The sequence below is a fragment of the Oncorhynchus tshawytscha genome, linkage group LG12 (genome assembly GCF_018296145.1).
Source record: "Oncorhynchus tshawytscha isolate Ot180627B linkage group LG12, Otsh_v2.0, whole genome shotgun sequence".
NCBI classification, from domain to species: domain Eukaryota; kingdom Metazoa; phylum Chordata; class Actinopteri; order Salmoniformes; family Salmonidae; genus Oncorhynchus; species Oncorhynchus tshawytscha.
The window spans coordinates 5,947,611-5,960,909 of NC_056440.1; the positions used below are offsets into that span (position 1 = coordinate 5,947,611).

The following is a 13,299-nucleotide window of genomic DNA, read 5'->3' on the forward strand; positions in this document are numbered from 1 at the left end:
GGTATGTTGCGGTAGGGTGGTAGACTACCAGGTATGGTGCGGTAGACTACCAGGTATGTTGCGGTAGGGTGGTAGACTACCAGGTATGGTGCTTTAGGGTGGTATGTTACGGTAGACTACCAGGTATGGTGCGGTAGGGCGGTAGACTACCAGGTATGGTGCGGTAGGGTGGTAGACTACCAGGTATGGTGCGGTAGGGTGGTAGACTACCAGGTATTGTGCGGTAGGGTGGTAGACTACCAGGTATGTTACGGTAGGACGGTAGACTACCAGGTATGTTACGGTAGGGTGGTAGACTACCAGGTATGGTGCGGTAGACTACCAGGTATGGTGCTTTAGGGTGGTAGACTACCAGGTATGTTACGGTAGACTACCAGGTATGGTGCGGTAGGGCGGTAGACTACCAGGTATGTTGCGGTAGGGCGGTAGACTACCAGGAATGTTGCGGTAGACTACCAGGTATGGTGCAGTAGGGCGGTAGGCTACCAGGTATGTTACGGTAGGACGGTAGACTACCAGGTATGGTGCGGTAGACTACCAGGTATGGTGCGGTAGGGTGGTAGACTACCAGGTATGGTGCGGTAGGGTGGTAGACTACCAAGTATGGTGCGGTAGACTACCAGGTATGGTGCGGTAGGGCGGTGGTCTACCGGGTATGTTGCGGTAGGGCGGTAGACTACCAGGTATGGTGCGGTAGGGTGGTAGACTACCAGGTATGGTGCGGTAGACTACCAGGTATGTTGCGGTAGGGTGGTAGTCTACCGGGTATGTTACGGTAGGGCGGTAGTCTACCGGGTATGTTACGGTAGGGTGGTAGACTACCAGGTATGTTGCGGTAGGGCGGTAGACTACCAGGTATGGTGCTTTAGGGTGGTAGACTACCAGGTATGTTACGGTAGGGCGGTAGACTACCAGGTATGTTACGGTAGACTACCAGGTATGTTACGGTAGGGTGGTAGACTACCAGGTATGGTGCGGTAGACTACCAGGTATGTTGTGGTAGACTACCAGGAATGGTGCTTTAGGGTGGTATGTTATGGTAGACTACCAGGTATGGTGCGGTAGGGCGGTAGACTACCAGCTATGTTGCGGTAGGGTGGTAGACTACCAGGTATGGTGTGGTAGACTACCAGGTATGTTGCGGTAGGGTGGTAGTCTACCGGGTATGTTACGGTAGGGCGGTAGTCTACCGGGTATGTTACGGTAGGGCGGTAGTCTACCGGGTATGTTACGGTAGGGCGGTAGTCTACCGGGTATGTTACGGTATATTGAATCTGTATGTAAGCGGTGTCTATAACCGGTAAACAGTTTTTTCAAATCTTTTGACAATGTTTACATCTTGTATGTTGTTTTCCAGGTTCATCGTCCCCATCTCCATAGTGATATGCAATGACATCATGGCCTACCTGTTTGGTTTCTTCTTTGGCAGAACACCACTCATTAAGGTACACTTATATTATATATATATATATTATAAACTGGGTGGTTTGAGCACTGAATGCTGATTGGCTGACAGCCGTTGGTATATCAGACCGTATACCACGGGTGTGACAGAGCATTTCCTTGTACTGCTGTAATTAGGTTGGTAGCCAGTTTACAATAGCAATAAGGCATCTGGGGACTTTGTGGTATATGGCCAATATACCACGGCTGATGGCTGTATCCAGGCACTCCGTGTTGCGTCGTGCCAAGAACAGCCTTTAGCTGTGGTATATTGGCCATATAATACCACAAAGCCCCGAGATTCCCTATTGCTTAAATATATGACGTGTTTGTACCAGGGTTACTTTGGGCCCAATTCCACCCTAATCCCAATCCATCCACGAAGAGAAGAGGAGCTCCTAAAACCAAGAAGAGGAGCTCCTAAAACCAAGAAGAAGAATACTTTATTGGACATTCTTGCAATGAGTCTTTTTTTGCTTAAACCCAACCCCTCCACACACACACACACACACATACACATACACACACACATACACACACACACACACACACACACCGTGACAAACAGACAGAGATTCTCAGTATGGCTGTAGGACAGATAGATGACCTTCTTCTTTCCCAGTGAAGATGAGTCACATGTGGCTTAGGGTTAGGGTTGGCACACTGAGGTAAGGCCAGGACAGGCTGGATACTGTCATCCCCTGTGTGAAATGCTATGGCATCCCCTGTGTGAAACGCTATGTCATCCCCTGTGTGAAACGCTATGTCATCCCCTGTGTGAAACGCTATGTCATCCCCTGTGTGAGACGCTATGTCATCCCCTGTGTGAGATGCTATGTCATCCCCTGTGTGAAACGCTATGTCATCCCCTGTGTGAAACGCTATGTCATCCCCTGTGTGAAACGCTATGTCATCCCCTGTGTGAAACGCTATGTCATCCCCTGTGTGAAACGCTATGTCATCCCCTGTGTGAAACGCTATGTCATTGTATCTGTCTCCACTCAACTCTCAATTCAGTTTCTATACTCCCAATTCAGTAAGTGGAATTGCAATGAAAAATATATATATATTTCATGAATTTTAAAATACATAGAGAGAAATAATTGGGCCTAACACATTCCAAATGAAATGTATATATTTTTTTATTTTCTTACAGCTGTCTCCTAAGAAGACGTGGGAGGGGTTTATAGGAGGCTTCTTCGGGACCCTGGTCTGTGGCTTCATAGTGAGTACTACAGCGCAGTAAAGTTACGATGATAGTGGTCATACCTTTTTACCTTTTTGAGCACGGAAATAAAGTGCCCATCCTCATTGATGATCCTCTGCTGTGTTTCTCCTAGCTGGCCTACCTGCTAGCTCAGTTCCAGTACTTTGTATGTCCTGTGGAGTACAACAGCGAGACCAACCGTTTCACCGCGGACTGTGAACCCTCTGACATCTTTGTGATGCAAAAGTACACATTTCCCTTCGCTGTCCAGAACATCCTCACATGGGTAAGGAAATTCCTGAAACGTTCCTAGAAATTCCCAGTTGAAGAATTCAAAATATGGTTTCATGTGCTCCTAGATGGCTTAGACATTAATAGGCAGACTGGTCTGTTACTGGTCTGGTGAGGATGCGAGACCGAGAGAGAGAGAGAGTCTGTTACAGTGAGGATGCGAGAGAGAGAGTCTGTTACTGGTCTGGTGAGGATGGGAAACAGAGAGAGTCTGTTACTGGTCTGGTGAGGATGGGAGACCGAGAGAGAGTCTGTTACTGGTCTGGTGAGGATGGGAGACCGAGAGAGAGTCTGTTACTGGTCTGGTGAGGATGGGAGACAGAGAGAGTCTGTTGTCGTGTGTTTTAGACAGGCAGACTGGTCTGTTACTGGTCTGGTGAGGATGGGAGACAGAGAGAGTCTGTTGTCGTGTGTTTTAGACAGGCAGACTGGTCTGTTACTGGTCTGGTGAGGGTGGGAGACCGAGAGAGAGTCTGTTACTGGTCTGTTGAGGATAGGAGACCGAGAGACTCTGTTACTGGTCTGGTGAGGATGGGAGACCGAGAGAGAGTCTGTTACTGGTCGAGTGAGTGAGTGAGACAGAGACAGAGACAGAGACAGAGACAGAGAGGTGTGTTCTAAACATGGTCAATACTGAGTTGTATTTACTACGTTGTTCAGAACAGTTACTAATTAGCTGATGCCCAATACATAGTGGTACTTGTTTTAGTGAGTCCAATCGGAAACCCTAAACAACGTGTGTGTGTGTGTCCGTCTCTACAGAAAACGGTGAACCTGTACCCGTATCAGATCCACAGTGTGGTGCTCTCCACCTTCGCCTCTCTGATTGGGCCCTTTGGAGGATTCTTTGCCAGCGGCTTCAAGCGAGCGTTCCAGATCAAAGTGAGAGAACACACACAGGCTGGCGTAAGGTGATCTCCATGGATACCTTAAAGACACAATCTGTGATTTCTCAGTAATAACTTATCTATCTCTCGCTCTCGCTCGCTCTCAGTACCTTCTCTGTAATAACTTATCTATCTCTCGCTCGCTCTCAGTACCTTCTCTGTAATAACTTATCTATCTCTCGCTCGCTCTCAGTACCTTCTCTGTAATAACGTATCTATCTCTCGCTCGCTCTCAGTACCTTCTCTGTAATAACTTATCTATCTCTCGCTCTCGCTCAGTACCTTCTCTGTAATAACTTATCTATCTCTCGCTCTATGCTCGCTCTCAGTACCTTCTCTGTAATAACTTATCTATCTCTCGCTCAAGCTCTCAGTACCTTCTCTGTAATAACTTATCTATCTCTCGCTCGCTCTCAGTACCTTCTCTGTAATAACTTATCTATCTCTCGCTCGCTCTCAGTACCTTCTCTGTAATAACTTATCTATCTCTCGCTCGCTCTCAGTACCTTCTCTGTAATAACGTATCTATCTCTCGCTCGCTCTCAGTACCTTCTCTGTAATAACTTATCTATCTCTCGCTCGCTCTCAGTACCTTCTCTGTAATAACTTATCTATCTCTCGCTCGCTCTCAGTACCTTCTCTGTAATAACTTATCTATCTCTCGCTCTCGCTCTCAGTACCTTCTCTGTAATAACTTATCTATCTCTCGCTCGCTCTCAGTACCTTCTCTGTAATAACGTATCTATCTCTCGCTCGCTCTCAGTACCTTCTCTGTAATAACTTATCTATCTCTCGCTCTCGCTCACTCTCAGTACCTTCTCTGTAATAACTTATCTATCTCTCGCTCTCGCTCGCTCTCAGTACCTTCTCTGTAATAACTTATCTATCTCTCGCTCGCTCTCAGTACCTTCTCTGTAATAACTTATCTATCTCTCGCTCTCGCTCAGTACCTTCTCTGTAATAACTTATCTATCTCTCGCTCTCGCTCGCTCTCAGTACCTTCTCTGTAATAACTTATCTATCTCTCGCTCGCTCTCAGTACCTTCTCTGTAATAACTTATCTATCTCTCGCTCGCTCTCAGTACCTTCTCTGTAATAACTTATCTATCTCTCGCTCGCTCTCAGTACCTTCTCTGTAATAACTTATCTATCTCTCGCTCGCTCTCAGTACCTTCTCTGTAATAACTTATCTATCTCTCGCTCGCTCTCAGTACCTTCTCTGTAATAACTTATCTATCTCTCGCTCGCTCTCAGTACCTTCTCTGTAATAACTTATCTATCTCTCGCTCGCTCTCAGTACCTTCTCTGTAATAACTTATCTATCTCTCGCTCGCTCTCAGTACCTTCTCTGTAATAACTTATCTATCTCTCGCTCGCTCTCAGTACCTTCTCTGTAATAACTTATCTATCTCTCGCTCGCTCTCAGTACCTTCTCTGTAATAACGTATCTATCTCTCGCTCGCTCTCAGTACCTTCTCTGTAATAACTTATCTATCTCTCGCTCGCTCTCAGTACCTTCTCTGTAATAACTTATCTATCTCTCGCTCTCGCTCGCTCTCAGTACCTTCTCTGTAATAACTTATCTATCTCTCGCTCGCTCTCAGTACCTTCTCTGTAATAACTTATCTATCTCTCGCTCTCGCTCGCTCTCAGTACCTTCTCTGTAATAACTTATCTATCTCTCGCTCTCGCTCGCTCTCAGTACCTTCTCTGTAATAACTTATCTATCTCTCGCTCTCGCTCTTGCTCAGTACCTTCTCTGTAATAACTTATCTATCTCTCGCTCTCGCTCGCTCTCAGTACCTTCTCTGTAATAACTTATCTATCTCTCGCTCGCTCTCAGTACCTTCTCTGTAATAACTTATCTATCTCTCGCTCGCTCTCAGTACCTTCTCTGTAATAACTTATCTCGCTCTCGCTCTCGCTCTCAGTACCTTCTCTGTAATAACTTATCTATCTCTCGCTCGCTCTCAGTACCTTCTCTGTAATAACTTATCTATCTCTCGCTCTCGCTCTCAGTACCTTCTCTGTAATAACTTATCTATCTCTCGCTCGCTCTCAGTACCTTCTCTGTAATAACTTATCTATCTCTCGCTCAGTACCTTCTCTGTAATAACTTATCTATCTCTCGCTCTCGCTCAGTACCTTCTCTGTAATAACTTATCTATCTCTCGCTCTCGCTCGCTCTCAGTACCTTCTCTGTAATAACTTATCTATCTCTCGCTCGCTCTCAGTACCTTCTCTGTAATAACTTATCTATCTCTCGCTCGCTCTCAGTACCTTCTCTGTAATAACTTATCTATCTCTCGCTCGCTCTCAGTACCTTCTCTGTAATAACTTATCTATCTCTCGCTCTCGCTCTCAGTACCTTCTCTGTAATAACTTATCTATCTCTCGCTCTCGCTCTCAGTACCTTCTCTGTAATAACGTATCTATCTCTCGCTCGCTCTCAGTACCTTCTCTGTAATAACTTATCTATCTCTCGCTCGCTCTCAGTACCTTCTCTGTAATAACTTATCTATCTCTCGCTCGCTCTCAGTACCTTCTCTGTAATAACTTATCTATCTCTCGCTCGCTCTCAGTACCTTCTCTGTAATAACGTATCTATCTCTCGCTCGCTCTCAGTACCTTCTCTGTAATAACTTATCTATCTCTCGCTCGCTCTCAGTACCTTCTCTGTAATAACTTATCTATCTCTCGCTCGCTCTCAGTACCTTCTCTGTAATAACTTATCTATCTCTCGCTCTCGCTCTCAGTACCTTCTCTGTAATAACTTATCTATCTCTCGCTCTCGCTCTCAGTACCTTCTCTGTAATAACGTATCTATCTCTCGCTCGCTCTCAGTACCTTCTCTGTAATAACTTATCTATCTCTCTCTCGCTCGCTCTCAGTACCTTCTCTGTAATAACTTATCTATCTCTCGCTCTCGCTCGCTCTCAGTACCTTCTCTGTAATAACTTATCTATCTCTCGCTCGCTCTCAGTACCTTCTCTGTAATAACTTATCTATCTCTCGCTCGCTCTCAGTACCTTCTCTGTAATAACTTATCTATCTCTCGCTCTCGCTCTCAGTACCTTCTCTGTAATAACTTATCTATCTCTCGCTCGCTCTCAGTACCTTCTCTGTAATAACTTATCTATCTCTCGCTCAGTACCTTCTCTGTAATAACTTATCTATCTCTCGCTCTCGCTCAGTACCTTCTCTGTAATAACTTATCTATCTCTCGCTCGCTCTCAGTACCTTCTCTGTAATAACTTATCTATCTCTCGCTCTCGCTCTCAGTACCTTCTCTGTAATAACTTATCTATCTCTCGCTCTTGCTCAGTACCTTCTCTGTAATAACTTATCTATCTCTCGCTCTCGCTCGCTCTCAGTACCTTCTCTGTAATAACTTATCTATCTCTCGCTCGCTCTCAGTACCTTCTCTGTAATAACTTATCTATCTCTCGCTCGCTCTCAGTACCTTCTCTGTAATAACTTATCTATCTCTCGCTCTCGCTCTCGCTCTCAGTACCTTCTCTGTAATAACTTATCTATCTCTCGCTCGCTCTCAGTACCTTCTCTGTAATAACTTATCTATCTCTCGCTCAGTACCTTCTCTGTAATAACTTATCTATCTCTCGCTCTCGCTCAGTACCTTCTCTGTAATAACTTATCTATCTCTCGCTCTCGCTCGCTCTCAGTACCTTCTCTGTAATAACTTATCTATCTCTCGCTCGCTCTCAGTACCTTCTCTGTAATAACTTATCTATCTCTCGCTCTCGCTCAGTACCTTCTCTGTAATAACTTATCTATCTCTCGCTCTCGCTCGCTCTCAGTACCTTCTCTGTAATAACTTATCTATCTCTCGCTCTCAGTACCTTCTCTGTAATAACTTATCTATCTCTCGCTCGCTCTCAGTACCTTCTCTGTAATAACTTATCTATCTCTCGCTCGCTCTCAGTACCTTCTCTGTAATAACTTATCTATCTCTCGCTCGCTCTCAGTACCTTCTCTGTAATAACTTATCTATCTCTCGCTCGCTCTCAGTACCTTCTCTGTAATAACTTATCTATCTCTCGCTCGCTCTCAGTACCTTCTCTGTAATAACTTATCTATCTCTCGCTCGCTCTCAGTACCTTCTCTGTAATAACTTACAGTGGGGCAAAAAAGTATTTAGTCAGCCACCAATTGTGCAAGTTCTCCCACTTTAAAGGATGAGAGAGGCCTGTAATTTTCATCATAGGTACACTTCAACTATGACAGACAAAATTAGGAAAAAAATCCAGAAAATCACATTGTAGGATTTTTTATGAATTTATTTGCAAATTATGGTGGAAAATAAGTATTTGGTCACCTACAAACAAGCAAGATTTCTGTCTCTCACAGACCTGTAACTTCTTCTTTAAGAGGCTCCTCTGTCCTCCACTCGTTACCTGTATTAATGGCACCTGTTTGAACTTGTTATCAGTATTAAAGACACCTGTCCACAACCTCAGTCACACTCCAAACTCCACTAAAAACATATCTATCTCTCGCTCGCTCTCAGGTCCTTCTCTGTAATAACTTCTCTCTCTCTCTCCTGTCAGGACTTTGCAGACACCATCCCTGGTCACGGGGGCATCATGGATCGCTTCGACTGTCAGTATCTGATGGCTACATTCACTCACGTTTACATAGCCAGCTTCATCAGGTAGGGGTCATCACTTTAACCTAGCCAGCTTCATCAGGTAAGCTTCGTCACTTTAAAGTAGCCAGCTTCATCAGGTAGGGGTCATCACTTTAACCTAGCCAGCTTCATCAGGTAAGCTTCGTCACTTTAAAGTAGCCAGCTTCATCAGGTAGGGGTCATCACTTTAACCTAGCCAGCTTCATCAGGTAAGCTTCGTCACTTTAAAGTAGCCAGCTTCATCAGGTAGGGGTCATCACTTTAACCTAGCCAGCTTCATCAGGTAAGGGTTGTCACTTTAACCTAGCCAGCTTCATCGGGTAAGGGTTGTCACTTTAACCTAGCCAGCTTCATCAGGTAAGGGTCGTCACATTCACCTAGCCAGCATCATCAGGTAAGGGTCATCACATTCACCTAGCCAGCATCATCAGGTAAGGGTCGTCACATTCACCTAGCCAGCAACATCAGGTAAGGGTCGTCACATTCACCTAGCCAGCAACATCAGGTAAGGGTCGTCACATTCACCTAGCCAGCATCATCAGGTAAGGGTCGTCACATTCACCTAGCCAGCATCATCAGGTAAGGGTCGTCACATTCACCTAGCCAGCATCATCAGGTAAGGGTCGTCACATTCACCTAGCCAGGAGGATTCCCTCGCAGCTTATAATGCAAGTTGTGGTGATATAGGCTCTGCTCCTTCAGGGTAGATCACTGCTAAAGCAAAGCATGAATATAAAATATCTTACAGACAGTGACCCATACCAATCCCCCCAAACACCAGAACCTTATGCCAGATGACTGTGTAGCTATGCCAGAGCACTGTTTGGATACAGTTGAAGTCAGAAGTTTACATACACCTTAGCCAAATACATTTAAACTCTGTTTTTCACAATTACTGACATTTAATCCTAGTACAAATTCCCTGTCTTAGGTCAGTTAGGATCACCACTTTATTTTAAGAATGTGAAATGTCAGAATAATAGTAGAGAGAGTGATTTATTGAGTCAGGTTTGTAGGCCTCCTTGCTTGCACACGCCTTTTCAGTTCTGCCCACAAATTTTCTATGGGATTGAGGTCAGGGCTTTGTTATGGCCAGTCCAATACCTTGACTTTGTTGTCCTTAAGCCATTTTGCCACAACTTTGGAAGTATGCTTGGGGTCATTGTCCATTTGGAAGACCCATTTGCGACCAAGCTTTAACTTCCTGACTGATGTCTTGAGATGTTGCTTCAATATATCCACATAATCTTCCTCCCTCATGATGCCATCTATTTTGCGAAGTGCACCAGTCCCTCCTGCAGCAAAGCACCCCCACAACATGATGTAGCCACCCCGGTGCTTCACGGTTGGGATGGTGTTCTTCGGCTTGCAAGCTCCCCCCTTTTCCTCCAAACATAACGATGGTCATTATGGCCAAACAGTTCTATTTTTGTTTCATCAGACCAGAGTACATTTCTCCAAAATGTACGATCTTTGTCCCCATGTGCAAACCGTAGTCTGGCTATTTTATGGCGGTTTTTGAGCAGTGGCTTCTTCCTTGCTAAGCAACCTTTCAGGTTATGTCGATATTGGACTCATTTAACTGTGGATATAGATACTTTTGTACATGTTTCCTCCAGCATCTTCACAAGGGTCTTTTGTTGTTGTTCTGGCATTGATTTGCACTTTTCTCACCAAAGTACGTTAATCTCTAGGAGACAGAACGCGTCTCCTTCCTGAGTGGTATGACAGCTGCGTGGTCCCATGGTGTTTATACAGTGCCTTGCGAAAGTATTCGGCCCCCTTGAACTTTGCGACCTTTTGCCACATTTCAGGCTTCAAACATAAAGATATATCCAAATCCGGCTTTAAACTTCTTCACAACAGTATCTCGGACCTGCCTGGTGTGTTCCTTGTTCTTCATGATGCTCTCTGCGCTTTTAACGGACCTCTGAGACTATCACAGTGCAGGTGCATTTATACGGAGACTTGATTACACACAGGTGGATTGTATTTATCATCATTAGTCATTTAGGTCAACATTGGATCATTCAGAGATCCTCACTGAACTTCTGGAGAGAGTTTGCTGCACTGAAAGTAAAGGGGCTGAATAATTTTGCACGCCCAATTTTTCAGTTTTTGATTTGTTAAAAAAGTTTGAAATATCCAATAAATGTCGTTCCACTTCATGATTGTGTCCCACTTGTTGTTGATTCTTCACAAAAAAATACAGTTTTATATCTTTATGTTTGAAGCCTGAAATGTGGCAAAAGGTCGCAAAGTTCAAGGGGGCCGAATACTTTCGCAAGGCACTGTACTTGCGTACTGTTTGTACAGATGAACATGGTACCTTCAGGCGTTTGGAAATTGCTCCCAAGGATGAACCAGACTTGTGGAGGTCTACAAATTTTTCTGAGGTCTTGGCTGATTTCTTTTGATTTTCCCGTGATGTCAAGCAAAGAGGCACAGAGTTTGAAGGTAGGCCTTGAAATACATCCACAGGTACACCTCCAATTGACTCAAAGTATGTCAATTAGCCTCTAAAGCCATGACATAATTTTCTGGAATTTTCCAAGCTGTTTAAAGGCACAGTCAACTTCGTGTATGTAAACTTCTGACCCACTGGAATTGTGATACAGTGAATTATAAGTTAAATAATCTGTCTGTAAACAATTGTTGGAAAAATGACTTGTGTCATGCACCAAGTAGATGTCCTAACCGAATTTTAACGGTTAGGACATCATTTTAATTTAATTTTTTTAAATTTTAACCACGTTTTCTGTACTATTAACTACAATGACCATAATCCTTTGCACGCCTGCTACATAAGGAACAGAATAATGCACAATTAAGAGGGGATACATAGAGACAAATTGCTTTGAGGTATCGCTACCTGAAAATACGTGATCTAAGTGATTTGATAGTTGGCATTCAGCAGTCATAAAAGTCTACCTTATTTACTGTGAAGAACTACTAAAATAGTGATTTTTGTCAGACACCAGCTCTATAGAGATGAGATGATGACTTGGAATGAAATAATAAAGTAATCAAATAAAACTAATGTAATATACGCCATAACAGTGTGGCAGGGTAGCCTAGTGGTTAGAGCGTTGGACTAGTAACGGATTATGGTCATTGTAGTTAATAGTACAGAAAACGTGGTTAAAATTAAAAAAATTGCAAGTTCAAACCCCTGAGCTGACAAGGTACAAATCTGTTGTTCTGCCCCTGAACAGGCAGTTAACCCACTGTTCCTAGGCTGTCATTGTAAATAAGAATTTGTTCTTTAACTGACTTGCCTAGTTGAATACATAAAAAATAACTGAAATATTGTATTAAAGTAATGTGAATAAATTATGGTTAATATGCAGTGATGGGACTTATATTTTATTCTGTGTTACAGCATTCAATGTTTGCCAAAAATTATTGAAATATAAATTGTGATTCTTAAAAAAAAAAAACTAACTGAAACCAAAAAGCATTAATGACATGTTATGTCTGTGTTCCAGAGGTCCCAGCAGCTGTTTATATTATAATATGTTATGTTAATGTTATGTCTGTGTTCCAGGGGTCCCAACCCCAGCAAGGTGTTACAGCAGCTGTTGGTCCTGCAGCCAGAGCAGCAGCTCAGTATCTTCAACGCCATGAGAGACCGCCTGAGAGACAGGGGAATACTGCCCCCTGCTGCCATGTAGTACACACACACACACACAGAGAGAGTGTTTGCGAGAGAAATTGTATTTTGGCTGCTTGTGTGTTACTAGATTTACACATCTAGTTTTTCTGGATCTATGTCAAGTAATGCGAGAGGGAAAAAAATGGCACAGCGGCCATTTTGGGACGGGGTGTAGATGAGCACACACAGCAATCATCTTTTTTTGGGTGATTTCTACCTTCTTCCAGAAACTTCTGCTCAGCGACTGTTTTTGTTTTTTCTTGTTCTTTTAACCAGTCCTCGTTACTGTGAACTAAAGGGTGTTGCTCCCAGCAACAAGAAGTTATCTTTTACAAATAACAACAATACTTCCGCGACTTTACATGTACCACTGGGACCTGCACGAGCACCTGCACCAACAAATTACAGCAAGCCAATGGAATGCTACCATCCTAACTAGCGGCAGCGACATTTTAAAGACTAGAGGCCGCGTTGCTCTGAAGAAACAACATCGATCCTAGTTAAAGAACGCATATGGTTTGTATTTGTATCATAGCGTACTGTAGGGGACAGTAACTGGCGGTCAACCTGTGGATGGCTGGAGATCATTACAGTGGTTTTATCCGAACTGAAGGAAGACACAGCGCAAATCTTACAGAACCAGGATACTAGCTTAACCTGGGTTGGTGTTGGCTTGGAGCAACAGCAGGGTCTTTTTCACTAGACACCAAACCGAAGAAAACGGACCGGAACAGGGAGGTACTGACCTGAATTTGTCCAATTAGAAACGTCTGTTTTCTGTTGCATAATGTTTTGCTAACGTGTGCACTAATTAACGTTTTTGGGCGCTGCCCTAATATGTTGAAAATACTAAAACACACTTGACTTGGGCATGGTGTTTATTTAATAATAGTATGTATCTGTCTATATATCAGAGATGATGGTCTTCACGTCAACATGACGTATACGACAATAATACGATCTAAAACGTTTAAGCACGTTCCTAAGTCCTGTCGTTCATTACAACTGAAATAAGGTGTTTTTCTTTTGAAGTAGTTTTAGTTTCTAGATTGACCTACTGTTAGGTATTGGAACTTCACCTCACGCTATAATACACACTACCATTCAAAAGTTTTTTCTACATTGTAGAATAATAGTGAAGACATCAAAACTATGAAATAACACAGTA

At 43.6% G+C, this 13,299-nt stretch overlaps 1 protein-coding gene across 1 annotated transcript in view; it reads left to right on the forward strand.

Annotated features, from left to right (window-relative positions):
* LOC112248055 (phosphatidate cytidylyltransferase 1-like) overlaps window positions 1–13,299 on the forward strand; it is a 55,206-nt gene extending 41,907 nt beyond the window's left edge. Inside the window, exons 9-14 of the mRNA XM_042331233.1 lie at window positions 1,358–1,445; window positions 2,600–2,668; window positions 2,784–2,936; window positions 3,704–3,823; window positions 8,397–8,500; window positions 12,024–13,299. Of these exons, the coding sequence (XP_042187167.1) occupies window positions 1,358–1,445; window positions 2,600–2,668; window positions 2,784–2,936; window positions 3,704–3,823; window positions 8,397–8,500; window positions 12,024–12,150 (661 nt within the window). The 3' untranslated portion in view covers window positions 12,151–13,299. The remainder of the gene's footprint in view (window positions 1–1,357; window positions 1,446–2,599; window positions 2,669–2,783; window positions 2,937–3,703; window positions 3,824–8,396; window positions 8,501–12,023) is intronic.